The sequence below is a fragment of the Anomaloglossus baeobatrachus genome, chromosome 8, assembly GCF_048569485.1.
Source record: "Anomaloglossus baeobatrachus isolate aAnoBae1 chromosome 8, aAnoBae1.hap1, whole genome shotgun sequence".
Lineage (NCBI taxonomy): Eukaryota > Metazoa > Chordata > Amphibia > Anura > Aromobatidae > Anomaloglossus > Anomaloglossus baeobatrachus.
Genome location: NC_134360.1, coordinates 14,236,060 through 14,263,973, shown reverse-complemented (window position 1 = coordinate 14,263,973; position 27,914 = coordinate 14,236,060). Strand labels below are relative to the sequence as shown.

At 44.5% G+C, this 27,914-nt stretch overlaps 1 protein-coding gene across 8 annotated transcripts in view; it reads left to right on the top strand.

Annotated features, from left to right (window-relative positions):
• Nucleotides 1-27,914, top strand: part of ERC2 (ELKS/RAB6-interacting/CAST family member 2) — a 1,225,588-nt gene that overhangs the window by 167,577 nt on the left and 1,030,097 nt on the right. For 5 of the 8 annotated variants that reach the window (XM_075321313.1, XM_075321311.1, XM_075321308.1 and 2 more), the window contains exons 3-4: nucleotides 3,112-3,144; nucleotides 13,005-13,421. In XM_075321313.1, coding sequence (XP_075177428.1) covers nucleotides 3,112-3,144; nucleotides 13,005-13,421 — 450 coding nt within the window. The remainder of the gene's footprint in view (nucleotides 1-3,111; nucleotides 3,145-13,004; nucleotides 13,422-27,914) is intronic. The other 3 variants (XM_075321314.1, XM_075321312.1, XM_075321310.1) reach the window with 1 other exon arrangement.

Genomic DNA, 27,914 nt, shown 5'->3' with positions numbered 1-27,914 from the left:
AATACTGGGAACGTGGAGAAGAGACCTTGCCAGTATAAACCAACACTGGGAACGTGGAGAAGAGACCTGACCAGTATACACCAACACTGGGAACATAGAGAAGAGACCTGACCAGTATACACCAACACTGGGAACATGGAGAAGAGACCTGACCAGTATACACCAACACTGGGAACATGGAGAAGAGACCTGACCAGTATACACCAACACTGGGAACATGGAGAAGAGACCTGACCATTATACACCAACACTGGGAACATGGAGAAGAGACCTCACCAGTATACACCAACACTGGGAACATGGAGAAGAGACCTCACCAGTATACACCAACACTGGGAACATGGAGAAGAGACCTGACCAGTATACACCAACACTGGGAACATGGAGAAGAGACCTGACCAGTATACACCAACACTGGGAACATGGAGAAGAGACCTGACCACTATACACCAACACTGGGAACATGGAGAAGAGACCTGACCAGTGTACACCAACACTGGGAACATGGAGAAGAGACCTGACCAGTATACACCAACACTGGGAACATGGAGAAGAGAGCTGACCAGTATACACCAACACTGGGAACATGGAGAAGAGACCTCACCAGTATACACCAACACTGGGAACATGGAGAAGAGACCTGACCAGTATACACCAACACTGGGAACATGGAGAAGAGACCTGACCAGTATACACCAACACTGGGAACATAGAGAAGAGACCTGACCAGTATACACCAACACTGGGAACATGGAGAAGAGACCTGACCAGTATACACCAACACTGGGAACATGGAGAAGAGACCTGACCAGTATACACCAACACTGGGAACATGGAGAAGAGACCTGACCATTATACACCAACACTGGGAACATGGAGAAGAGACCTCACCAGTATACACCAACACTGGGAACATGGAGAAGAGACCTCACCAGTATACACCAACACTGGGAACATGGAGAAGAGACCTGACCAGTATACACCAACACTGGGAACATGGAGAAGAGACCTGACCAGTATACACCAACACTGGGAACATGGAGAAGAGACCTGACCACTATACACCAACACTGGGAACATGGAGAAGAGACCTGACCAGTGTACACCAACACTGGGAACATGGAGAAGAGACCTGACCAGTATACACCAACACTGGGAACATGGAGAAGAGAGCTGACCAGTATACACCAACACTGGGAACATGGAGAAGAGACCTCACCAGTATACACCAACACTGGGAACATGGAGAAGAGACCTGACCAGTATACACCAACACTGGGAACATGGAGAAGAGACCTGACCAGTATACACCAACACTGGGAACATGGAGAAGAGACCTCACCAGTATACACCAACACTGGGAACGTGGAGAAGAAACCTGACCTGTATACACTAACACTGGGAACGTGGAGAAGAGACCTGACCAGTATACACCAACACTGGGAACATGTAGAAGAGACCTGACCAGTATACACCAACACTGGGAACATGGAGAAGAGACCTGACCAGTATACACCAACACTGGGAACATGGAGAAGAGACCTGACCACTATACACCAACACTGGGAACATGGAGAAGAGACCTGACCAGTGTACACCAACACTGGGAACATGGAGAAGAGACCTGACCAGTATACACCAACACTGGGAACATGGAGAAGAGAGCTGACCAGTATACACCAACACTGGGAACATGGAGAAGAGACCTCACCAGTATACACCAACACTGGGAACATGGAGAAGAGACCTGACCAGTATACACCAACACTGGGAACATGGAGAAGAGACCTGACCAGTATACACCAACACTGGGAACATGGAGAAGAGACCTCACCAGTATACACCAACACTGGGAACGTGGAGAAGAAACCTGACCTGTATACACTAACACTGGGAACGTGGAGAAGAGACCTGACCAGTATACACCAACACTGGGAACATGTAGAAGAGACCTGACCAGTATACACCAACACTGGGAACATGGAGAAGAGACCTCACCAGTATACACCAACACTGGGAACATGGAGAAGAGAGCTGACCAGTATACACCAACACTGGGAACATGGAGAAGAGACCTGACCAGTATACACCAACACTGGGAACATGGAGAAGAGAGCTGACCAGTATACACCAACACTGGGAACATGGAGAAGAGACCTCACCAGTATATGCCAACACTGGGAACGTGGAGAAGAGACCTGACCAGTATACACCAACACTGGGAACATGGAGAAGAGACCTGACCAGTATACACCAACACTGGGAACATGGAGAAGAGACCTCACCAGTATACACCAACACTGGGAACGTGGAGAAGAAACCTGACCTGTATACACCAACACTGGGAACGTGGAGAAGAGACCTGCCATCAGATATCGGACCAGACATGCTTGAATCTGATCGGGAGCCAAGAAGTATTCAGGCAGTGGTGAACTCCAAAGGGGGATTTACAAAATACTAACAAAATAATAAAAATGTAGACTTTTAAAAGCAAAACAGTAACAATGCAGTGAAATGAGAAGAAATTTCATAACTAATCATAGGCTAAATAGCTGCAACATTTATGCATGCAGATTTGTGACAAAACTGCACCAAAAAATGCATCAAAATGTATAAAAACCGCAGTGTGTGCACATGGCAAAACAGTAAATTTAGATGTGTTTGGACCGTGTTGCGCAGACCGGTCAACGCATAACAGTCCATTTTACAGGCGCCTTCTTTCATCCTTATAGAAATAGAAAAGACGTCTTGGTATTGCAGTCGATTTTGTAACCGACATCCCATTTTGTTCCCCTGAAATGTGATAAAACTGTGAGAGAAGCCATCACTGAAGTCTCGCGTGCAACCACCGGTTTCACATAAATCAGCCTTGTATTGTTCCGTGCTCCCATTTTTCCCAGCTCCGTGTCACATCCTATGTCGTTGCTGTCGTCTCCTCATTTCAGGTTTGCTGTCCACAAACATTTCCTCGCTGTGTCTGCTTTGTACAGCTCCGCTCAGGAATGGCGGGGACGGATCTGACGATGCTTTTATCCTTTAAGTTGTGTTTTTTTGCTCACATTTGATCTGCTTTTGTGTTGATTTTGCTTCATTCTTTTTTTTATTTGCCAGGCTGTTCAGTTTTTGGATTCTGGGAAAACAAAGGTTTGTCTTTTCTTCCAAATGATTTTGCTTTTTATCTCTGTACGTTTTTTCTAGATGCAGATATATGTCTCTTTAGTTGTCACCACAAATGTCTCCGCACGCAGATAATTATAATGTGTTATTTTGTTGTTTAACTTGAATTTTTTTTATGGAAGATATTAAAGAGGACCTGTCACCTAGTTTTTATTTTATTCCTGTGGTTTCCCTGAGAATTTTGTTTGGTTTTTTTTCAAATCCACCATTCGGTTCCAGAAATAGGGGCCTTTTCAGTTTGATGGATTTTACCAAGAAGGCGGTGCTTACACTACTCTGGGGCGTGTCTTTAGGCTCCTCTGCTCTATTACTTCGCCCCCCTGGAACTATATGGCAGATAAAAAAAGAATTTCACAGGTGATTAGCAGGAAAAAAATAAAAATAACAACTGGAAATTTTTGGCCTTCTGACCGGTCCTCTTTAAAGGGGCAATCATGTAGAATATTCATTATGATCAATTATATAAGTAAGGAACAAACGTCACCTACAAACAAAATTAATTGCTTGTACTAAAGCAGACAATCCCTTTGTGTTTCTGTGTGGACCCTAATATTTGTCATTTGCCATTTTCCAGTCATGCTCATCAGGTTATATGTTTTTCATGTCCTTCTCTACCCGATAGGTTCACACACAGTAGAGGAGTATCCAAGTGTTTTCTTAACAATATAATGGGAGGTGGAGCCTCTTTTAACTGTTGTCAAGCCCCTCCCCTGAGGTACTTACTCCTCTGAATATAAATATAATGAGCAAAATTTGTGGCTTGTTACCTATGTACAAAGGGGAGTGTCATAGTATTAAAAGGGGTTGTCTACCTTTTGGAACAATTTACTTAAATGCATGTATTTGGGCTAGATATCATCTTTGCAATTGGGTTTTATTTATATTTTTGCTTTCTTTGGCTTTTAAAGGCTCTTTTTTCTCCTGACACATTAATCGTTGATGTTGTTTGTAGTCCTAAATCTGAGAGGAGATGAGAAAAAGACAAATAAGAGTTACAAGAGTTACTCCTTCAGCAACCAGCAATAGACAGTTAATCGCACTGGCTTTAGAAAACAAACTTCAAAATATGTAGAAAAAACATCCAGCATTATAACAGGAATCCAACCAGGAAGATAGATAAAACAAGTTTTTCCGTTTTATTTAGATCATAATGTTAAAAATACATACAAAATTAGAAAAACATGACCAAAACCTGACATAAATAAAATAATAATAAATAATAATAAATAATAATAACTAATAATAAATAAAAATAGTAATAAATAATAATAATAATAATAATAATAATAATAATAATAATAATAATAATAATAATAATAATAATAATAATAATTATAATAAATGACATGTTTCGTTATTTAATTTTGTATGTATTTTTAACATTATGATCTAAATGAAACGGAAAAACATTTTTTTATCTATCTTCCTGGTTGGATTCCTGTTATGGTGCTGTTTTTTCTATATATTTTGAAGTCTGTTCCTCTGGGCCTCCAACCCTGGTGATCCTCTGTGTATCAGAGATCTTTTGACATTCAAGGCATACAACGGTAGGCTGAATACTATTTTGTTTTTTGGTTTAGAAAACAAAATGTGATGCAAGACACTACAAGTAGTATGAATAGAAGGGTAGTCAACGTATAAGGTTCAGGGAGCAGACAGAGACGTGGTGAGAAAGAGATCCGAGGTCAGAAGCCGGGAGGTAACGTATAAGGTTCAGGGAGCAAATGAAGATGTGGTTTATCCAAGGTCAGAAGTCGGAAGGTAATGTATAAGGTTCATGGAGCAGAAAGAGACATGGTCAGGAAGAGGTCCAAGGTCAGAAGCCGGGAGGTAACGTATAAGGTTGGGAGAAGAGACAGAGACGTGGTCAGGAAGAGGTCTAAGGTCAGGAGCCAAGAGGTAATGTATAAGGTTCATGGAGGAGACAGAGGCGTGGTCAGGAAGAGGTCCGAAGTCAGAAGCTGGGAGGTAATGTATAAGGTTGGGGGAAGAGACAGAGATGTGGTCAAGAAGAAGTCTGAGGTCAGAATCCAGGAGGTAACGTATATGGTTCGGGGAGGTGACAAAGACATGGTCAGGAAGAGGTCCGAGGTCAGAAGCCAGGAGGTAACGTATAAGGTTCAGGGAGCAGACAGAGACGTGGTCAGGAAGAGGTCTGAGGTCAGAAGCTGGGAGGTAATGTATAAGGTTCGGGGAGGAGAAAGAGACATGGTCAGAAAGAGGTCCGAGGTCAGAAGCCGGGAGGTAACGTATGAGGTTCAGGAAGCGGACAGAGATGTGGTCAGGAAGAGGTCTGATGTCAGAAGTCGGAAGGTAACGTATAAGGTTCAGGGAGGAGACAGAGATGTGATCAGGAAGAGGTCCGAGGTCAGAAGCCAAGATCAGAACACTTACACCAGACATGAGCCAAGAGCACTACTGAGGAACCAGGAAGTATGATTCGTGAAGTTCAGACAGAGCAAGCCCAGTAAAGAAACAGAGCGATCACCAGGAACGAGGCGCATCTGTAAAGGCACCTCCCAAAACCAGTGTGGACCCTAGTGCTGAAACACAACGTGCATAAGACACATAGCAGAACATTTTCAAATGCAAAATGCTCTGCATAGAGGAGCCATGACACAAACAATGCAAAGGAACCCAATTGTAAAAATTATTTTAGCCCCAATTACATGGATTTAAGCAAAAAATAAATTGTCCTCAAAGGTGGACAATCCCTTTAAGTTTTCACCATGTCATGTGATCTTATTTCTAAGGCCATTGTAATTGATTATGTGGAAACTGAAGCCTTTATCTGTCAAACATCTATACTGATTTCAATACCTTGAGCCGACGAACAAGAGGGGTCCGTTTTTGCACGTCCATTTTTTCCTCCCCTTCTTCCAAGAGCCATAACATTTTTATTTTTTCTATCCACTTAGCCATATGAGGGCTTGTTTATTGTGGGACCAGTTGCACTTTTGAATAACATCATTCATTTCATCATGTAATACACTGGAAAATGGGAGCAAAAATTCAAAAAGCCTTGAAATTGCAAAAAACGTGCATTTCCACATTTTTTTTTTAATTTGCCAAGCTCTCTATATGGTAAAATTGACCTGGTTTTATGATTCTCCAAGTCAGTACGAGTACACAGATACTAAACATGCATACAGTTAGGTCCAGAAATCTTTGGACAGTGACACAATTTTGGCGAGTTGGGCTCTGCATGCCACCACATTGGATTTGAAATGAAACCTCTACAACAGAATTCAAGTGCAGATTGTAACGTTTAATTTGAAGGTTTGAACAAAAATATCTGATAGAAATTGTAGGAATTGTCACATTTCTTTACAAACACTCCACATTTTAGGAGGTCAAAAGTAATTGGATAAATAAACCAAACCCAAACAAAATATTTTTATTTTCAATATTTTGTTGCGAATCCTTTGGAGGCAATCACTGCCTTAAGTCTGGAACCCATGGACATCACCAAACGCTGGGTTTCCTCCTTCTTAATGCTTTGCCAGGCCTTTACAGCCGCAGCCTTCAGGTCTTGCTTGTTTGTGGGTCTTTCCGTCTTAAGTCTGGATTTGAGCAAGTGAAATGCATGCTCAATTGGGTTAAGATCTGGTGAGTGACTTGGCCATTGCAGAATGTTCCACTTTTTTGCACTCATGAACTCCTGGGTAGCTTTGGCTGTATGCTTGGGGTCATTGTCCATCTGTACTATGAAGCGCCGTCCGATCAACTTTGCGGCATTTGGCTGAATCTGGGCTGAAAGTATATCCCGGTACACTTCAGAATTCATCCGGCTACTCTTGTCTGCTGTTATGTCATCAATAAACACAAGTGACCTAGTGCCATTGAAAGCCATGCATGCCCATGCCATCACGTTGCCTCCACCATGTTTTACAGAGGATGTGGTGTGCCTTGGATCATGTGCCGTTCCCTTTCTTCTCCAAACTTTTTTCTTCCCATCATTCTGGTACAGGTTGATCTTTGTCTCATCTGTCCATAGAATACTTTTCCAGAACTGAGCTGGCTTCATGAGGTGTTTTTCAGCAAATGTAACTCTGGCCTGTCTATTTTTGGAATTGATGAATGGTTTGCATCTAGATGTGAACCCTTTGTATTTACTTTCATGGAGTCTTCTCTTTACTGTTGACTTAGAGACAGATACACCTACTTCACTGAGAGTTTTCTGGACTTCAGTTGATGTTGTGAACGGGTTCTTCTTCACCAAAGAAAGTATGCGGCGATCATCCACCACTGTTGTCATCCGTGGACGCCCAGGCCTTTTTGAGTTCCCAAGCTCACCAGTCAATTCCTTTTTTCTCAGAATGTACCCGACTGTTGATTTTGCTACTCCAAGCATGTCTGCTATCTCTCTGATGGATTTTTTCTTTTTTTCAGCCTCAGGATGTTCTGCTTCACCTCAATTGAGAGTTCCTTAGACCGTATGTTGTCTGGTCACAGCAACAGCTTCCAAATGCAAAACCACACACCTGTAATCAACCCCAGACCTTTTAACTACTTCATTGATTATAGGTTAACGAGGGAGACGCCTTCAGAGTTAATTGCAGCCCTTAAGGTACCGTCACACTAAGCAACTTACCAGCGATCCCAACAACGATAGGGATCGCTGGTAAGTTGCTAGGAGGTTGCTGGTGAGATGTCACACTGCAACGCTCCAGCGATCCCACCAGCAACCTGACCTGGCAGGGATCGCTGGAGCGTCGCTACACAAGTTGCTGGTGAGCTCACCAGCAACCAGTGACCAGCCCCCAGCGCCGCGTGGAAGATGCTGCGCTTGGTAACTAAGGTAAATATCGGGTAACCAACCCGATATTTACCTTGGTTACCACCGCACGTGCAGAGAGCAGGGAGCAGCGCACACTGAGCGCTGGCTCCCTGCTCTCCTAGTTACAGCACACATCGGGTTAATTACCCGATGTGTGCTGCAGCTACATGTGCACAGAGCAGGGAGCAGTGCACACTGCTTAGCGCTGGCTCCCTGCTCTCCTAGTTACAGCATACATCAGGTTAATTACCCGATGTGTGCTGCAGCTAAATGTGCACAGAGCAGGGAGCAGCGCACAATGCTTAGCGCTGGCTCCTTGCTCTCCTAGTTACAGCACACATCGGGTTAATTACCCGATGTGTGCTGCAGCTAAATGTGCACAGAGCAGGGAGCAGCGCACAATGCTTAGCGCTGGCTCCTTGCTCTCCTAGTTACAGCACACATCGGGTTAATTACCCGATGTGTGCTGCAGCTACATGTGCACAGAGCAGGGAGCAGTGCACACTGCTTAGCGCTGGCTCCCTGCTCTCCTAGTTACAGCATACATCAGGTTAATTACCCGATGTGTGCTGCAGCTAAATGTGCACAGAGCAGGGAGCAGCGCACAATGCTTAGCGCTGGCTCCTTGCTCTCCTAGTTACAGCACACATCGGGTTAATTACCCGATGTGTGCTGCAGCTAAATGTGCACAGAGCAGGGAGCAGCGCACAATGCTTAGCGCTGGCTCCTTGCTCTCCTAGTTACAGCACACATCGGGTTAATTACCCGATGTGTGCAGCAGCTACATGTGCACAGAGCAGGAGCCGGCAGCACAGGCAGTGAGAGCGGCGGAGGCTGGTAACAAAGGTAAATATCGGGTAACCAAGGACAGGGCTTCTTGGTTACCCGATGTTTACATTGGTTACCAGCCTCCGCAGAAGCCGGCTCCTGCTGCCTGCACATTTAGTTGTTGCTGTCTCGCTGTCACACACAGCGATCTGTGCTTCACAGCGGGACAGCAACAACTAAAAAATGGCCCAGGACATTCAGCAACAACCAACGACCTCACAGCAGGGGCCAGGTTGTTGCTGGATGTCACACACAGCAACATCACTAGCAACATCGCTGCTACGTCACAAAAGTTGTTCGTTAGCAGCGATGTTGCTAGCGATGTTGCTTAGTGTGACGGGGCCTTTAGAGTCCCTTGTCCAATTACTTTTGGTCCCTTGAAAAAGAGGAGGCTATGCATTACAGAGCTATGATTCCTAAACCCTTTCTCCGATTTGGATGTGAAAACTCTCATATTGCAGCTGGGAGTGTGCACTTTCAGCCCATATTATATATATAATTGTATTTCTGAACATGTTTTTGTAAACAGCTAAAATAACAAAACTTGTGTCACTGTCCAAATATTTCTGGACCTAACTGTAGTTTTTTTTTTTTGCATTTAATAGTCCCTTCAGAGGACTTAAAGCTATGATCATCTGATCGCTTGTGCTATACACTGGAGATATAAATTAGAGAACAACACACAATTTCCTAAATGTTGCAGTCATTGTGTCTTCCTATTTGATTATATCCTAACAACATGAGGAAACTCGCAGGATTTTCCGCTTATTTCATAAATTGAATTTATTGTAAAGCAAATAATAAAAATGTAAATCAGATAAATGAAAAAGACACTGATCACAATTAGAGAACACTGATCATAATTAGAGAACATTTTCAGATCCCTGTAAGTTACTGGTGTTAATCTGCACTTTGTACTAATTTCCTTAATTATCTGCCAAACCCTACGTAACTGGCGCCTAACCTTCCAGTTTGCACTGACTTTGCCTTTCCAAAGTGACTGAAACCCTCCAGCAGCAGGTTGTCCAGATGAAGGCTAAAGGGGTGACCCTATCAGCCATAGCAAGAGAAGTTGGCCGTTCCAAATCTGTTATTTTGCGAATATTCCATCTTTACAACATCATAAACTCTTTCAAGTCCCCCAAGAAGGCTGGTCGCCCTCAAAAAACGAATGCAAGAGAGGACCGGATAATGCGGAGAATCTCCATGGGTAATTGTTTCACACTGCAGCTGGAATTGCTGCCAGTTCAGCACTGAACAGGATAAGGATCTGTGTCGTCATACAGTGTCACAATGTGTAAGAGTATTTGGACTGAAAGCCCATTCTGCAGTGACCAATCCTCTCATTAGCAGAAAGCATCACAAGGCTAGACTCACCTTTGGTGAGGAGCATGTTGTGGGGACAGAGGAGGTGTCCACAGTTCATTTTAGTGATGAAAGCAAGTTTAATTTCTTTGGGTCTGATGGGAAACATTATGTTCATCCACAAACTGAGGAAAGATTGAATTCAAAGGGTGTTAAGAGGTCAGTGAAAGGTGGTGGAGGAAGGGTCATGGTTTAGGGAATGTTTTCCGCAGCATGGGTTGGACCTCTCATACAGCTTACATAGCAGAGTGAATGCAAGTGTGGATCAGAACCTTCTTCACAACACGCGGCTCCTTACTTGCGTTCATCTCTCAGCCAGCAATCTCCATGCAGGACAATGTCCCCTGCCACACAGCAAATTGGGGAAAGCAGATCCTGGCAACAATGAAATGGTCACAGCCCAGAGTCCTGATCTAAACCTTATAGAAAACCTCTGGAAAATCCTTGGTGACATAGTTTTGGCCAAGAATTCCACAACAGTCAAAGAACTGTGGAAGAGACTGGAGTGGACAAAAATCCCACAAGAGCAGTGTGAGAGACTAGTGATGTCCTGTGGAAGAGACTGGAAGGAGAGTGGACGAAAACCCCACCAGAGCAGTGTGAGACACTAGTGATGTCCTGTGGCCGCAGATGTGCTGAAGTCATTCACAGCGACGGCCGGTGCACGGCCTACTGATTGTGACTGTTGTTACCTGCAGAACATTTACTGATTATCTCTCTCTGGGCTACAGTCATTGCTGTTCTCTAATTATCAGCATCACGTTTTGGGCAAAATAAAGTTTTTATGTTGCTAAACTTTGGATCATTTGTGAAAACTTGTTCTAGTGGCATGGTGCACCCCTTACCCTGCTCTAGTGGCATGGTGCACCCCTTACCCTGCTCTAGTGGCATGGTGCACCCCTTACCCTGTTCTAGTGGCATGGTGCACCCCTTACCCTGTTCTAGTGGCATGGTGAACCCCTTACCCTGTTCTAGTGGCATGGTGCACCCTATACCCTGTTCTAGTGGCATGGTGCACCCCATACCCTGTTCTAGTGGCATGGTGCACCCCTTACCCTGTTCTAGTGGCATGGTGCACCCCTTACCCTGTTCTAGTGGCATGGTGCACCCCTTACCCTGTTCTAGTGGTATGGTGCACCCCTTACCCTGTTCTAGTGGCATGGTGCACCCCTTACCCTGTTCTAGTGGTATGGTGCACCCCTTACCCTGTTCTAGTGGTATGGTGCACCCCTTACCCTGTTCTAGTGGCATGGTGCACCCCTTACCCTGTTCTAGTGGCATGGTGGACCCCTTACCCTGTTGTAGTGGTATGGTGGACCCCTTACAAAAAAACCTTCAAATCTTCATCAATGGAGATTACATTATTTCTGAAAAAAACAAGTGATCATACATTGTTCTCTAATTTTGATCTCCAGTGTACATAGTAGTGCAGCAACACTGCGGTGTATAGTGAAAATCACAATCTTTTATGAACACTGTCTACGGGCTGACTTTCACTAGAGGTTCGTAATGACGGACAGAGGGGACATTGGCAGATCCCCAGCTGTCATGGCAATCAATCAGCGACCCATGATCACCTCCCAAGCTCTCCGATCGGCATGAGAAATGACGCGCATCGATGCTTACTCATGTTAAATGCCACTGTTAGAGATTGAAAGCGGTATTTAACTGTGAGTGGAGCTCCAGCCCATACGCGCCTGTTAGAAGCACATGATGGCTGACTAAATCAGCTGTTGTGTGCGCGGAAAGATCTAGGCATGGGATTGGCTTATTTCCTACAGGAACCCAAGGATCAGGAATTGAAATTGTATTAAAAAACCCACGTCCATTAAGTTCAACTTAGGGATGGGAAAGTGTATAGCTAATGGGGGATAGATATATCCATAAAGTATGAACCTGCTCTAAAAGAGCCAATTTTTCCCTCTGGATCCCAAGTGTCGATCAACTGGATCACCATCCAGAACAAGAATTTTATACATCTAAACAAGTTTTTATGCCATTTTCTTCTAAAAAGCATCCAGACCTCTTTTTGACACCATGAACAGTTCCCGTTGTGACCGGCTCGGTGGTCGATTGTTCTACAGAATAAGAGACCTCAAGGTAAAGAAGCCTTGCATCTTCTGGAATCTTTTTTCCCCAGATGCCTTCTCACTTTTTGAGGGAGATTTGACATGAAACGGCTTTCTAATCATTTTTTTTATGATTTCTATGCCATTTAGATGTTTCTTCGTCCATGCCTCTCATAGTTTTGTAGCTCTTCTTTGTATCTTTCCTAAGTCCGGGGCATTCCTTCTATTAATTGGTGACCACCACCTGCCGCAGAAGAGTCGCGAAGCCTCCATACACATTAGTCCGTTGTTGCAGAAATCAGTGGTTTTAGACACATTATATAGACAAGGGTGGCACTGTTGTTTGTTTTTAAAAAGTTGGTACTTAAAAATTAAAAAAATCTTTCTGCAAAGTATTGTCCCTGGCTCTTTCATAAAAAAAAAAATCATTTATTTAATTGCTTTTATTTTTTTTGCATGTTAAATGTTGTCCGATCCCAACTTGTTCTGATTGTGCTTAAATGTTTTTATGTGTTTTCTTTTACAAAGTATGTCTAGAAACTTTGAGTTTGCACCAAATCACGGAGCACCAAACATGTATTAATCCCCTTTATTAGTATGGCACCTGCTTTGACCATGTTTTAGATTGTAAGTGTTTGGTAATATTTCTCGGAGTTCTAGAATATAGTCATAGATATGTAGACAAACATAAGTATATAGTTTTTAGTTCGAATTGTAGTTTTGTCCCAATCACCGGCGGTTCCATTCGACAGACCATTTATTTGTTCTTTCTTTTTATGTTCTAGCACTTGCAGTTGACCATCCAAGCCCTTCAAGATGAACTTCGGACCCAGAGGGACCTTAACCATCTTCTTCAACAAGAAAGTGGCAACCGAGGGGCCGAGCATTTCACGATTGAGCTCACGGAGGAGAATTTCAGAAGGCTTCAGGCAGAGCATGACCGGCAGGCCAAAGAACTTTTCCTTCTTAGAAAAACGTTAGAAGAAATGGAACTAAGGATAGAAACACAAAAACAGACACTAAGTGCCCGTGATGAATCCATCAAAAAGCTTCTTGAGATGCTTCAGAGTAAAGGTTTGCCTTCAAAGGGAATGGAGGAGGAGAATGAGAAAACCCGAAGAATGTTAGAGGCAGAGTCACAGCTTAACCATTTAGAAGTGATTCTGGAACAAAAGGATAAAGAAAATATTCATCTAAGAGAGGTAAGGAAACTGTTTTATTTTCCTCTATATTATTATTATTACTTTTTATTATAGCAACATTTATTCCATAGTGCCTTACAATGGAAAAGAGGCATACATAGACATGTACAATAATCATGAACAATACAAGGCACAGACTGGTAAGGGAGGAGGGAGGACCCTGTTTGCGAGGGCTCACAAAATACAGGAGGAGAGAGGACCCTGCCTATGAGGGATCACAGTCTTCAGGGGATGGGTGAGGATACAGGAGGAGAGAAGACCCTGTCCACGAGGGCTCACAGTCTACAGGGGATGGGTGAGGATACAGGAGGAGAAAGGACCCTGCTCGCAGGGGCTCACAGTCTACAGGCGATGGGTGAGGATACAGGAGGAGAGAGGAGCTTGCTCGCGAGGGCTCACAGTCTTGAGGGGATGGGTGAGGATACAGTAGGAGAGAGGACTCTGCCCGTGAGGGCTCACAATCTACAAGAGATAGGTGAGGATACAGTAGGTGAGGGCAGAGCTGGTCATGCGCTGGTACAGTGGACTGAGGGTTACTGCAGGTTGTAGGCTGGTGGGAAGAGGTGGATCTGCAGGTCCCTTTTGAAGGTTTCCATGGTAGGTGAGAGTCCGATATGATAGGGTAGAGAGTTGCAGATTATGGGGGAGGCGTGGGAGAAATCTTGTATGCGATTTTGGGATGAGGAGATAAGAGGAGAGGAGAGAGTGAGATCTTGTGAGGATCAGAGGTTGCGTGCAGGTAGGTACCGAGAGACTAGGTCACAGATGTATGGAGGAGACAGGTTGTGGATGGCTGTGAAAGTCATGATTAGTTTTTTTAAACGGAATCGGTGGGCAATGGGAAGCCAGTGAAGGGATTGGCAGAGAGAAGAGGAACAGAAGGTGGATTAGTCGGGCAGCAGAGTTTAGCATTCATTGTAGGGGTGTGAGAGTGTTAGAAAGGTGGCCACAGAGCAGGAAGTTGCAGTAGTCGAGGCGGGAGATGATGAGGGCATACACAAGTGTTTTTGCAGATTCTTGTTCAAGGAATGCCCGAATCCGGGAAATACGTTTGAGTTGGAGTCAACAGGAGGTGGAAAGGGCTTGAAGGAGAGACCAGAGTCGAGGGTTACCCCCAGGCAGCGAGCACACAGGACTGAGGAGAGTGAGCAGCCATTGGCTTTGATGGATAGGTCTGGTGGAATGGTAGAGTGAGGGGGAAAGATGATGAATTCTGTTTTGTCCTTGTTCAGTTTTACAAATCGAGCAGTGTTTTTCAATGTCTTTAAGAGACATTAGTGTATATGGGCATCATAGAAGGGTAAACCACACATACAGGGGTTTTCTGGTCACAACAAATTGATAAGTCATTAATATCCGATTGCATCAGTGGGAATCCAACCCCGGCATGACCATTGATCAGCTGTTATTTGTTTCAGCGTATATTTAAATTTGTGGAGCAGACTAAAAATCGCAGGTGCATTCAATGTGTAGTGGTCGTTGCCAGGAATTGCAGAACAGTTCTTTTTATCTTAAATCTGCCGAAGCAAATATCAGCTGATCTTTGGTGGTGTCGGGTGTCTGACTCCCACCGATCTGATATTTACAACTAGGGATGATCGAATACCTCAAATATTCGGCTTTGTGAATATGCGACGAATAGGTCACCACTATGCGAATATTCGATGTGCAATGTAAGTCTATGGGAAACCCGAATAGTTCCGAATAGTTGTTATTCGGGATTCTCATAGACTTACATTGCACATCGATTACTCGCGACTAGTCGAATAGCGGCGACCTATTCGGCAAATATTCACGAAACCGAATATTTGAGGTATTTGATCATCCCTATTTACAACCTATCCTGTAGGTCATCGATTTGTTGTAGTTGGACAACCCCTTGAAGACCCTTTACTATGAGCCAGAACAAAAAGCCAGTGTATACAGAACTCTCATTCTCACATATTTGAGCCTATTTGCTGAGATAATGCTTTTAAGTCTCAAGGAACTCAAGGTCATGTGTCAAGAATTTTGCCATAGACAGAAACCATGTAGCACCTATGCATTATTAAAGGTTTAGCCCACCATAACAACCTATCACCTATCCAGAGAGGAGGCTGCTGATCGGTGGAGGGCTCACAGCCATGACCCCTTGTGGAGTCCCAGTTTTGGAAGGAGTGATGGTGACAGCCATTGCAAGCCTACATTCCGTTCACTGTCAATAGGACTGACAGAGACTTGCCGATAGTTGATACTTTGTGATGGTGGGACACCCCCTTATGTGTTAGGGTTACCTAAGGACAGGAGTAAGACACAAGATTCAATTACTGTAACACAGTTCATCATGAAAAAAATCGAGGGATCCAACTTGGACCAATCCACAAGTCATGTTCTTCAGTAATGTCATAGATTTAACACTTTCTGTCTTGACAATATTATTGTGAAGTTGGGGCATGATTCTAAAATTGTATTTTAAGTTTGCTAACATTTTCACAATCCCAAAATGAATGTTACAGGTAACTCGGACCCAGTGTAAAGAAAACTTGTGGGAATCTTGGGCTCATGTTATTCGATTTTGCATTATATTGTTTATTCTTGTACTTTATTAGTTGTTTTAAGTCAAAGATTTGTCTCGTCAAAGACATTAGAGTTTTTTCTCCAGGACATTACACCAATTTCTAATCTGCAAGAGTCCGAACATTTAGAGCGCTTGTATCACACTAGAGACAGGAAAGTACCAAGCGCACAGTGAAAGGGAAGGGAAACCCTGTGTTTAGGGAAAGGGAAAATGGTGACCCCCCGACCGAACCTACTGCTGGTCCCTGGGGTTCCTCACCACCCTAGATAGGTTCTGCACCTATGCGCCGAGCTGGATACCTGACCCTAGGTATCACTAGTGCTGGTCCCTGCAGTCCCTCACCACCCTAGATAGGTTCTGCACTTATGTGCCGAGCTGCATATCTGTCCATAGGTATCCCTAGTGCTGGACCCTAAATAGGGAAGAGGTGGGATGAGCTCTTCATCAACCTCTCTAAACACTATAGAAGACACACAGGGGGAAAAGCATGAACTACTTATCCACAGATGATTCAGGTAGACGTTCAGCAGAGTTTTCAGGAGCAATACCATAGATGAGTACAAGCCACCTGCTTGCAACCAAGGCTTGAAGAACTGAAAATATCACCAGCACCAGTCCAGGAAAGGAAGGAGTATTTAATTACCAACACAATGCTAATAGCATTTGTTTGTTTACACATATTACATATGCAGTTATTTGTCATCAAACCCAACAGACCAATTTTTTCTCTGAAATCTCTGATATGAGTTTCTACAGTTCTAAGGACGTTTCGTGAGCGTACCGCCAGCTTAGGACCTTGAGTTAGCGAGTACCTGATCAAGAAACATGAGTGATGATCTGAACTTTTAAAGTCTGGAAAAGAGGCGAAGTTAACATTCCGTAACATGAAGCCGAGAACCAGGGAAACATTTTCCCTCTTACAAAAATAGTAAATGACCGATCTATTTTTCTTCGGTTTGTGCACTGTCCAATGATAAATTAAATGAAGTACGGTAGCAGGGACTTTGGTTCTCTCTAACACGTAAATAGAGAATATTCATTACATATTTTCTCATTTTACATGTCTTTATACATGCGCCCTGTAATTTATATGTTTGCAAATTCAGTATGAAAGGTCATTGTTCTCGCGTAAAAATTATATCAAATTTCTAAAAATTGTAGAAGCTTTTGAAAATTTTTTTTACTGCAAAACTATGAAAACTTTGCTCAATCCCGACCGAGACTTTCCCCGTACAATTCCTGCCCCAGTCCAGGATTCTGGAGAGGTAAGCAACTGAAATCGGGCAAAGCTACACCCCCTGAAGACTTAAAACAATATAAAATGGCTCTTCTGCTTCGAGGAGGTTTACCAGACCATACGGACATGGTTTACATGGATGCAAGACTCCTGAAGAAGGATGTGGGAACCCCAGTTGGAAGAGCTTGTGTAACATACACGCTCCAAGGAAGGATACTAATTCGAAAGATTGTGCTTCTATCAAACCATATGAAAGTGTCACGATCGTCTCTCTGTTGTAGAGATTAGTGACAGGTTCTGGGTCTGAGTCTCACTTTACCTTGTGAGCCTCTGCTGATTAAATATATCCCTTTCCTTTGGGAAAGAGAGGGTTAGTGTCAGTTTACCTTCCATCAGCTCCTGACTCTTGGTCAGTTGTTTCCGGTTGGGACCACTCCCAGGCCCTATTTATACCCTCTTCTTCCATCAGAGGGTGCCGGTTATTCTCATTCATTTGGAAGCTTGGCCAGGAGGTGGAATGAGCTGGAGAAGCCCTCTCTGCTACTTGCTTTGTTGACTGTAGCATTGGTGCCTACTGCAGCAGTCGGTGGTTTGCTTATTGTACAGTCTGGTAGTTTACCCAGTTGTGTGTGTACGAGTTTTTGTTTTTTCCCTGTTTGTGTTAGTTAAGGGGTTTGTTTTTACGGTCCCGGCTCACCCCTTGGGTGGCGGAGGGGAGTTACATCAGGGCCTGGACAGGAGTTAGGGACATGCTGGTGACTCAGGCCTTACTACCATCAAGCGTACCTCTGAGCTAAGGGACAGCACAGGGTCACCAGTATGAAGGTCAGCTTAGGCGTCCCAGTCCTGTCATACGGTCCCCGTAACAGAAAGCATTCCCCATCCATGTCAAACAGTTCTCGTGCACCAATTGGAGTAGTTTAGGAAAAAGTCGTCTAAAACTACTGACACACTTTAAAGGGAATCTGTAAGCCTTTTGCGTTTTTTACGTTATTAATATGGGCATAGAGATTCCAATACAGGTGGCATAGAGGTGAAATTACCCATACCTGTATGCCTCCCTTTTGAGGGGTCGTTTGGCAAAAATCCTCTTTTATATCTGCTATCTTCCAGGCTATGGGGTGAGTGCTGCACAGAAGAAAAGCCGACCTCCGGTGTTCATTTCACAGAGTTCTTCCTCCTCTCCTCTTCAGAGTCCCTGTGATGTCAGGAGCGCAGCTGGAATTCCCGCGCCTGCGCATTTTGCCTGCTGTCTCTCCCCTGTACTCTGAAGCAGCAGCGACTCACCGGCGCCTGCACACTGCAAAATTGAAGCCTGCACCCACGGAGGGATGGAACAGTGCAGGAAAGGACATCAGGCATAATGCGCAGGTGCAAGGTTTCCATCAAGAGAAGAGGAGGAATCCCCTCGTAATAAAATGATGGCAAAATGTTTACAAATTAGAATCATTTACATTCTTCTCCATGTACATTGTTTACAAATGAACACACATTCACATATAATGAAGACTGGAGGCAGGCTTATCTTCCGGGCAGTGCACGCCCCATAGCCTGGAAGATAGAAGATATAAAAGAGAATTTTTGCCAATCGACCCCTTATCCAGTAGTTATATAAAGGGGTCTTTACACGCAGCGATATCGCTAGCGAGCGTACCCACCCCCGTCATTTGTGCGTCATGGGCAAATCGCTGCCCGTGGCGCACAATATCGTTAGGAGCCGTCACACGGACCTACCTGCCTAGCGACGTCGCTGTGGCCGGCAAACCGCCTCCTTTCTAAGGGGGGCGGTTCGTGCGGCGTCACAGCGGCGTCAATAAGCGGCCGCCCAATAGAAGCGGAGGGGCGTAGATGAGCGGCCGTAATATCCCGCCCACCTCCTTCCTTCCTCATTGCCGGCGGCCGCAGGTAAGATGTAGTTCGTCGTTCCCGAGGTGTCACACGTAGCGATGTGTGCTGCCTCGGGAACGACAAACAACCTGCATCCTCCAAACGATTTTTTTGAAAATGAACGACGTGTCAACGATGGACGATTTGGTGAGTATTTGCCATCGTTAACGGCCGTTCGTTGGTGTCACACGCAACGACGTCGCTAACGATGCCGGATGTGCGCCATGGAATCCGTGACCCCGGCGATATAGCGTTAGATACCTCGTTGTGTGTAACGGGGCCTTAAGAATGGCTAATTTCACCTTTATGCCATCTGTCTGCCCATATTAATAACAGAAAACCGCAAAAGGGTGACAGATTCCCTTTAAGAGATGGATTCACCAACCAATTATTGCCAGAATTCTGTCGCAAAAGTGTTAGAAATTTAGAAATGTAGCAAATTTTGGTGCAAATTGCGTTGTTTGGTGTTTTGAAGTCACTGTCGGGTAGATCCTCCAATTTTTTGAAAAGTGGGTAGAGCTTAGCTGGGAAAGGCATGTCCGGGTACAGCCATCAAATTCATAATTTGTCACAAAAGTGGCATAAATTACGTCAAAAAAGTACCCCTCAGCACATGCCTTGTGGTGGCGCACAGCTGCTAAAAGATGCGCAAAATTCATCAAGAGGCGCACACTACTTAATGAATTTGGCGTACTTTACTCCCGCGCTCTAGCGTGCAAAATATCAGTCTCGATGAATCTAGGCCTAAGTTTTCCCTCTAATACCCACTCTTTCGCGAGGCTTTGGCTTTGTTGGACTTTCCAATTAAGGCTTTGAGTACGTGCCACCTGGCCCTCTCCAGGGTTTACCATGGCTTTTTACGAGTGCACCTCCGCAAATACAGAGTTGGACTTTTCGCCTATTTGCTCAGGCGGCTTGCTTTCCAGCTCCTGGATATGTCTAAGAACCTCCGGCCTTTCATTCGAATATCCGGAACGTCTCATTTTGTCACCGATATTTACCTTTTCGCAGTGGATGATCTTTTTTTTTTCTTTTTTACGTCTCGAATAAACATTGGATCTTTCTGCATAACTGCGGGCAAACTTCAGGGAATACAGAGGTTTTATCATGTGGAAATCTAGTACAGATGTTTGGTCTTGCAAAGTTTTTTGTTTTTTTTTTAAAAATACTCTGACCACACATAGTTTACCCAAAGAACCATCAAGTACTTTTATTATTTCTATCAAAGAACCTGCCTTAGGCAACGACTGTTGAGTTTCCACTTAGGACAAGATTTAACATTCATGTAGCTTTTTACAAACTGTTTGAATTTGTTTTATTTATTTTTTTTTCGTCTGTCCTTTTTTTTTTTTTAGGCATTGAAATGATTACACTGTTTAAGAGAGATGTTGTACTGACAGCTTTAGGAAGGCTCGTCACTATGAGATATTTGGGTGACTCAGTAGGGGGGGACACGCGCTAGAACGATGGAATGCGCCACAGAATATTCTCGCGAGGCGCGCCGGGATACTCGAGGACCAATTTATCACTTTATCAACCTTCATTTTAAAAGTTAGTAAGAATTCCATGGACACGTTTGATCGCCGATGTTTTTCTTCTTTTATTTCCATTTTTAGTATTTAACTTGGCAGAGTAAATGTAATTAATTGTATTATTTAAAACTCGATACGGCTTGAGCCAAATCTTAATATGATTACTTTTAGAATCTGGAATGATTAATTTTGACAATATTATATAAGTGGTTTGAGTTCATTTTAAAATATTTCTTTGCACTGATTTTTTAGGTGTCTTGTAGCAGTCGATATATCACACAGACCACGTATTGTCGAGGAAAGAGAATTGAATTTGAGTCCTGATATATAGCTGAATTAAAGGGGTCATCCAGGCGGGGTCGGCAATCCGGAACCGGTACTATCCTTGGCAGGATTGCTCATCTCTAGTCATGTTCCTGTTACATCACCACCGGAGTCTGCTCCAGCGACTTCTACTCTGATCGCCAGGCGATGCCGTGTTCCTGCCGTGGATGGTGCTGGTGATGGGAGAGGAGTCGATGCCAGCAGCGCCGGTGGGCGCAGGCTCCGCTCATCCACTGGGCTGGGTTTCCTTGGGATCTGTAGTACCACTGGCTGACTATAGGTGGCGTGTGTCTTCCAGCTGAAGTTACCATCATTCAGCTACAGCCAATGGGAAGACACCACACCCTTCTTATTTCCCCTCCTGTCATGTGACCACTGCCAGAGATAGTTCTGTATTTCTGGTTCTGTTCTGCCTTATTCTGTTTTGTGATTCTGGTGTTCTGACTTCTGTTTGTTTGCTGACTACCTCTCCTGCCTGCTGTTTTTGTACCTCGCTGCCCGATCCGGATTTGCCCTCTGCTACGTTTTCTGATTACATCCTTGCCTGCCGATTCTGTCCCTGTTCTGCAATTCCTGGTTTGACCCTGCCTGACGACTACTCTCTCGGACTGCTGCCTTCCAAATCCCTGTATAGGGGTTAAAGGGTTTCAGGGTTCTGGGTGTCTTGCTTGGTGAGCGGCTTCCCTCTAGCCTGTCCATTACAGCCCGTCTGAGTCTGTGGATCCAGGCAGGCGTTACAGTTCCTGCAGCACAATACATACTGCTGGCCAACCAGAGGTCGGCAGCTGATATCGGTGTGCCAGTCACAGGTTGCGCCATAGCAAGCACACTGATGTCAGCTACCGGCCTCTACACCGGCTACAGTAGGGGACACAGTGCTTTGTGGGAGTGTAAGAAGATGAGTAAAATGGGTTTTTTTATGCATTAGAGGCAGCATGGGGACATATATATCAGGACGTTAACTAGCATGGAGATATATATATCAGTAAGGGGACATATATACCAGCAAGGGACCCATGATGGGGGAGAGTATACTTGGAAGGGGCCCAGGATAAGTACATATATAGCAGAATGGGGCCCAGGGTGTTGACTTATATACCAGGATGAGTGCATATAAAACAAGAAGGGGCCCAGGATGGGACATATATACCAGTAAGGGGCCCAGGATAAGTACATTTATACCAGAATGGGGCCAAGGGTGGGAATTTATATACCAGGATAAAGGCATATAAAACCAGAAGGGGCCCAGGATGGGAACATGTATACCAGTAAGGGTCTAAGGATAAGTAAATATATACAAGGATGGGGCCCAAAGTGGGGACTTATATACCAGGACAAAGGCATATATACCAGGAAGGGGCCCAGGATAAGAACATATATAACAAGATGGGGCCCAGGATAAGGACATATTTACCAGGAAGGGACCCAGGGTAAGGACATATATACCAGGATGGGGCCCAAGATAAGGATATATTTACTAGGAAGGGGCCCAGGAAAAGGACATATATACCAAGATGGGGAATTATATACCAGTAACGAACCCAGAATAAGTATATATATATATATATATATATATATATATATATATACCAGGAAGAGGCCCAGGATTAGCTGATATATATACCAGGAAGGGGCCCAAAATGGGGATATATATATACCAGGATGGGGGCATATATAACAGGATGGGTGACATATATACCAGTATGCGCCGAGGGTGGTAACATACATACCAGGATGAGGTCCATATTTTGCACTGGAGCCCACCGGACTCTAGGCACGCCACTGATTGGAGATATTACAGCAGCCAGTCTCCATGCACTAGTTCAGAGGCAACTGAAAGTTAGAGATAGAGGCTGCAGAGGGGAAAACGGGTGAAAAGGCAGGTTACATATCTCTCTATTTTACTTTCTTTCCCTCTCTTTCAAAACTGAATTTTTTGGCATAAAACTATATATCAGTCTGCTTTTTCGGCTCTATGGCACATTGCTCGCTGATCAGCCTACATGATCATGATGATAAAGTTTCCTTTAAAGCAAGATTATATTTTTTCCTGGACTCCTTGAAACAGAACGCAGCATTATCGCCAGGCCGGCAAGTCACATAATTAACCTAATGAACGCTATACAGGATTTATACATTCTACTTCATTGTATACCACCCTGGTAATTGGCTTCTTCATGTTTACTGAACTCCTCGAAGAAGCCTAAAATGCAGGGTAATGAATATGATATATATTCAAAGCAAGAGCAGGGGACGTCTGAGAGCTTCTTTTATGCTGCAATTATTGTATTACATGTAATGCTTTAATCGATTTTATCCTGTAGTAGAACCTTTTAATCCTCTTACGAGAAGATTATTTACATACTTGACATTTTTAATTCACTTTTACAGACCTCTTTGTTAATGCTCTCAGGGACGGAGCGACTGACAGTTGTCCCCATTTAGCCTCTTTTCTTTTTTTATTAACCTGCACTTGTATTATACGGTCGTTGTATGATGGTCGCAGAGATTGCCCCTCTCGTGATGGTTTTGGGCCTTTTGGCCTTGTTTTCCTCTAACATAAAATGTTGTGAGATTTGTACAGAATTTCTTCTTTCGTCACTCTTCTACTTCTTGGGTCTGACTGAGTTTCTTGTGGTTTGTATAAGGCAATGTTGTAGTCATGTTACATATATTTTATTCCAGATTTTATGTCATTTTCTCTTACTGGTGGCATGATGATCAGTCATCAGACCACTGCAGCCAATCACTGGCCTCAGTTGTCATGTGCGGCGCCCCTGAGGCTCAGGTCGCCACAGGGTACGGCACCCCTCTTAGGGTGTGGTGCTGATCATGGATCCACAACCACACACACACATGGGTTGCCCCTTCCCCACTGGAGACTGGGCTAGGGTCAGGTATAAAAGGGGTTTCCAACCCTCTGGCATTTACAGGATGCCATCACAACAGGGGCTCCAATCCACTAGCTTAGGACCTGGGTAGGGGGAGGAGCGGCCACCAGGTGGAGTTAGGAGTCACACACACATACAGTTTAGAAGGTAGTTCTCCAGCAGGAGTTGACAGTGACCGCTCACTGACGTCTTTCCCGGTAGCTCATGTGGGACATAGGAGTTTAACGGTCGCTGAGGAGGATACCGTGTCAGTTCCCCCGGGACCAGCGCTGTTCAGGGTGCAGCACCCTAGGATGGTGTAATTCCACGTTGCATCACCAGATTCTGCCGGACGGAGAGCTTTCATGCTTCTTCGACCACCCATGTTTCCAGAGTCAATTGGCATATAGGACTCCCGGGGCCTAGATAACGGTCAGACTCAATGGTTTTCCGCTACTGGCATAGGGAACAGTACTCTACCTAGTACGGAAGAGACTCTAAGTGCTTCAAGCCACAGGGACCCGCACTAAAAAGCGCAGTGAGAAAGGGCTGTAGACTACCAGACTGGTTCTGACCTTCCGCGGATTCGGGATCAACCTGAGCCCATCATGGCAGTGACCAGTGTGACCGGGCTGCAGCTGAAGTTGTGAGTAAACTACACCCTGAACCTGCAGAGACTGTGTTGGCTCATCCTTACCGGTGCCGCCGGCCAGCGCTTAGGCGCCAACGGCCATTATAACCCTCATTATCCACCCGGGGCCCACACCGCCTGTGGGGAGTGACACCATCCTGGCTGCTGTAACACTTGCGCTGGCGAGGAATCCTGCAGCGGCGGCTACTCCTGGCCGCAATCCACAGGTGGCATCATGACAATCTCTCCCAAATACCATGCTTCCCCCACCATTTACTGTACGCCTCAGGGCAACGGAAGCGGACAAGGCCACCCCATGACAATGCCTGACCCGACCCGAAACGGCCCGGCGACGAGTAAGGTAACCACTTGCCCCGTGGGGAGCTACACATGTGTGTATCGATGTCTGCAGACTCCATTGATTGACTGAGGGGAGCACCGGACTGGTAATATATCGGGTTATCACAGATCAAATCTCAAACATCGTTGGCTATTGATTAGTCAATCTGCAAGGCCATATGAGATAAGTTCTTGACAGGGTAAAGGTAAAACCTAAGATTCTCAGCTTTAAAACAAAACATGGATGGCCGCTCTAGTCACGATCCAGCATAAGATATCACAAGTCAAAGTGAGAGTCGGGAGTGAGAATGGAAGACACACAGACTCTCACTGTCACGCTAGGTATGAGGAAGCACCAAGCAAACAGCGAAAGAGAAGGGAAGGGAAACCCTGTGTCTAGGGAAGGGGAAGATGGTGACCCCTGACCAAACCTACTGCTGGTCTCTGGGGTCCCTCACTACCCTAGATAGGTTCGTCACCTATGCGTCGAGCCGGATACCTGACCCTAGGTATCCCTACTGCTGGGCCCTAATTAGGGACCGGACGGGAAGAGCTCTTCAGCTCTTCATCACCTCATTACACACTATAGACGACACAAGGGAGACACATGGGGGTAAAAAGCATGGAACTACTTATCCACAGATGAGACTGATAGAAGTTCAGCAAAGTTTTCAGCAACGATACCACAGAGGAGTACAATTCACCTGCTTGTAACCAGAGCTTGAATGTGTTGGTATATGCAACAGATGAGAACTTCTTTGTATATGTGAAGGAGGACTTTATGCTGATCTATCAGTAGAGGGCAATGTTCTATAAAGTTTCCTTACTCACTGTATTGTAAAAAGTCTTTTGTTTTCTTCCTGGTTTCGCTTTCTTTTTCTGATGCAATGCTGTATGACTGTGCATATTTTTACCTCATATTCCAAGGAGTAAATAGCTTGTTATCCCATGTAATCTTCTCTGTGAACTTTCTTCTACACCTGGGAAGCTAGAAGCTGTGCAACAGAATGAACTGAAGAATATCACCAGCACCAGTTCAAGGAAGGGGTATTTAAACACCAAGATAATGCTGATGGTCAGCAGCTGGGTGGAAGGCGAGCTCCGCTAGGTCCAAAAGGGGAAGAGATGAAATTCCAGCAGGAAAGCTACCTATACCAATGAATACTGACAGACGGAACAATGGAAAGTCAGGGAGCATTCTGTGCAGCCAAACACTGTGACCTTCTATGGCCAGAAACCACATGACTTTCTGTCACCCGTGACACTCACTTTACCCAATAATATCTCATGCTCGATAGTGACTAGATCGCTACTATAGCTGCCAACTAACCTGCGATATGGCCATTAGTAGCCAACTTATATCTCAAGCGTCCTCGACTTCTGTTTTGTCACCCTTCATAGGCATATGAGATTTGTCTTTGGCGTGGAACGAGTAAAAACGAATAGTCTCCGCTTTAAAACAAGATCGGGATTCCAGCTATAGTCACGACTAATCTCAAACATCCTTGGTTACTGATTTGTCACCCTGCGTGGACACATGGGAAAAGTCCTTGGTAGTGAAAGTGTTAAAGTAGGTATCAGTGATAAGAAAACATCTACATGTTAAATAACCTAGCAAATGTGAACAGGTGCCAACAGCTATGACTACACGAAACACAAACAAAAGAATACAGCAGCCTCTGTAAGCGCTAAGATATAAGCAAACATAGAATATATCAAATCTAAACTGCATTAATGCTTTATGGAATATACTTGGAAAAATGATGGGGCCAGTTTATGCGCTAAGTACCTTCACTTTTCCAACTATATTCCATATAGCATTTATGCAGTATACTTTTCATATATTCTATGTTTGCTTATATCTGAGCGCTTACAGAGGCTGCTGTATTCTTTTGTTTGTGTTTCGTGTAGTTATAGCAGTTGGCACCTGTTCACACTTGCTCTATTTTATTTGGAGACACAGGACAGTTTTTTGTTTTTTCGCATGTTAACCTATTTGAGGATGAACTGACAACCTCTGAAGTGATGACCATTTGGGGCCAAAAATGTCCATCTCCATAAGAAATGTCAAAAGTGTATAGTCGATGCAGGACCCACCAATAAGACCCTCATCTGTCTCAAGAAGGGAGCGAAGTCAGTGGAGTGGTGGTCAGATTCCCATTAATTCCCATGGTAAGTCCAACCAGCTTTCCAATGACAGCAGCAGCTACAGTAGGTGATGGGCCCATTGGTAGGACCTGTATCCACTATGTATATATGACATATCCTTTGGATACACCATCAATAAATAAATAAATAAATCTTTATTTTTATATAGTGCTAACATATTTCGCAGCGCTTTACATACATCAGGAACACTGTCCCCATTGGGGCTCACAATCTAAATTCCCTATCTGTATGTTTTTTGGAGTGTGGGAGGAAACCGGAGAACCCGGAGGAAACCCACGCAAACACGGGGAGAACATACAAACTCCTTGCAGATGGTGTCCTTGGTGGAATTCGAACCTAGGACCCCAGCGCTGCAAGACTGCAGTGCTAACCACTGAGCCACCATGCCGCCCTTCAATGTGTCACAATGTGACTGCAGGATAGCAAGGGTCAAGGGCTCCTATACTGTCCCTTATGCTAGGGGACTCTGGGCTATCCCTGTCCTCAGGGTTACCCCTAATGGTGGAGATGATTGAGTCCCGTGCCTGGCTATTCTCCTGACTAGAGCTAATCTGTTCCCCAGCCCAGAGAAGGAAGGGGCAGGAATGAAATGGCAACACAGATTTAGACAGAAAGGGAAAAAACAAACCCACATTAACAAACAGTAAGAAACTTAGAAGAAAAGCAAGAGAAGTAAGGCAGCAGCAAAAGGACAACAAGGGTTAACATCACAACCGCTCACAGCAATAATACAAACAACCACCAGTAAGTTTGACTAAAACCACCTCTCCATACCAGTATAGAGAAGCTATAGCTGGCACTAATGGAAGTGTCCAGCCAGCATATATAGGAGCGGAGTGAATATGACTGGCTCCCCCACAGCATGTGACCAAAGGAGATTAACAAGCAGACAGGCAGGGATTAACTCTTGCTAGCCTGCCTATGATCTACAAGTCTGTGGGTCGACA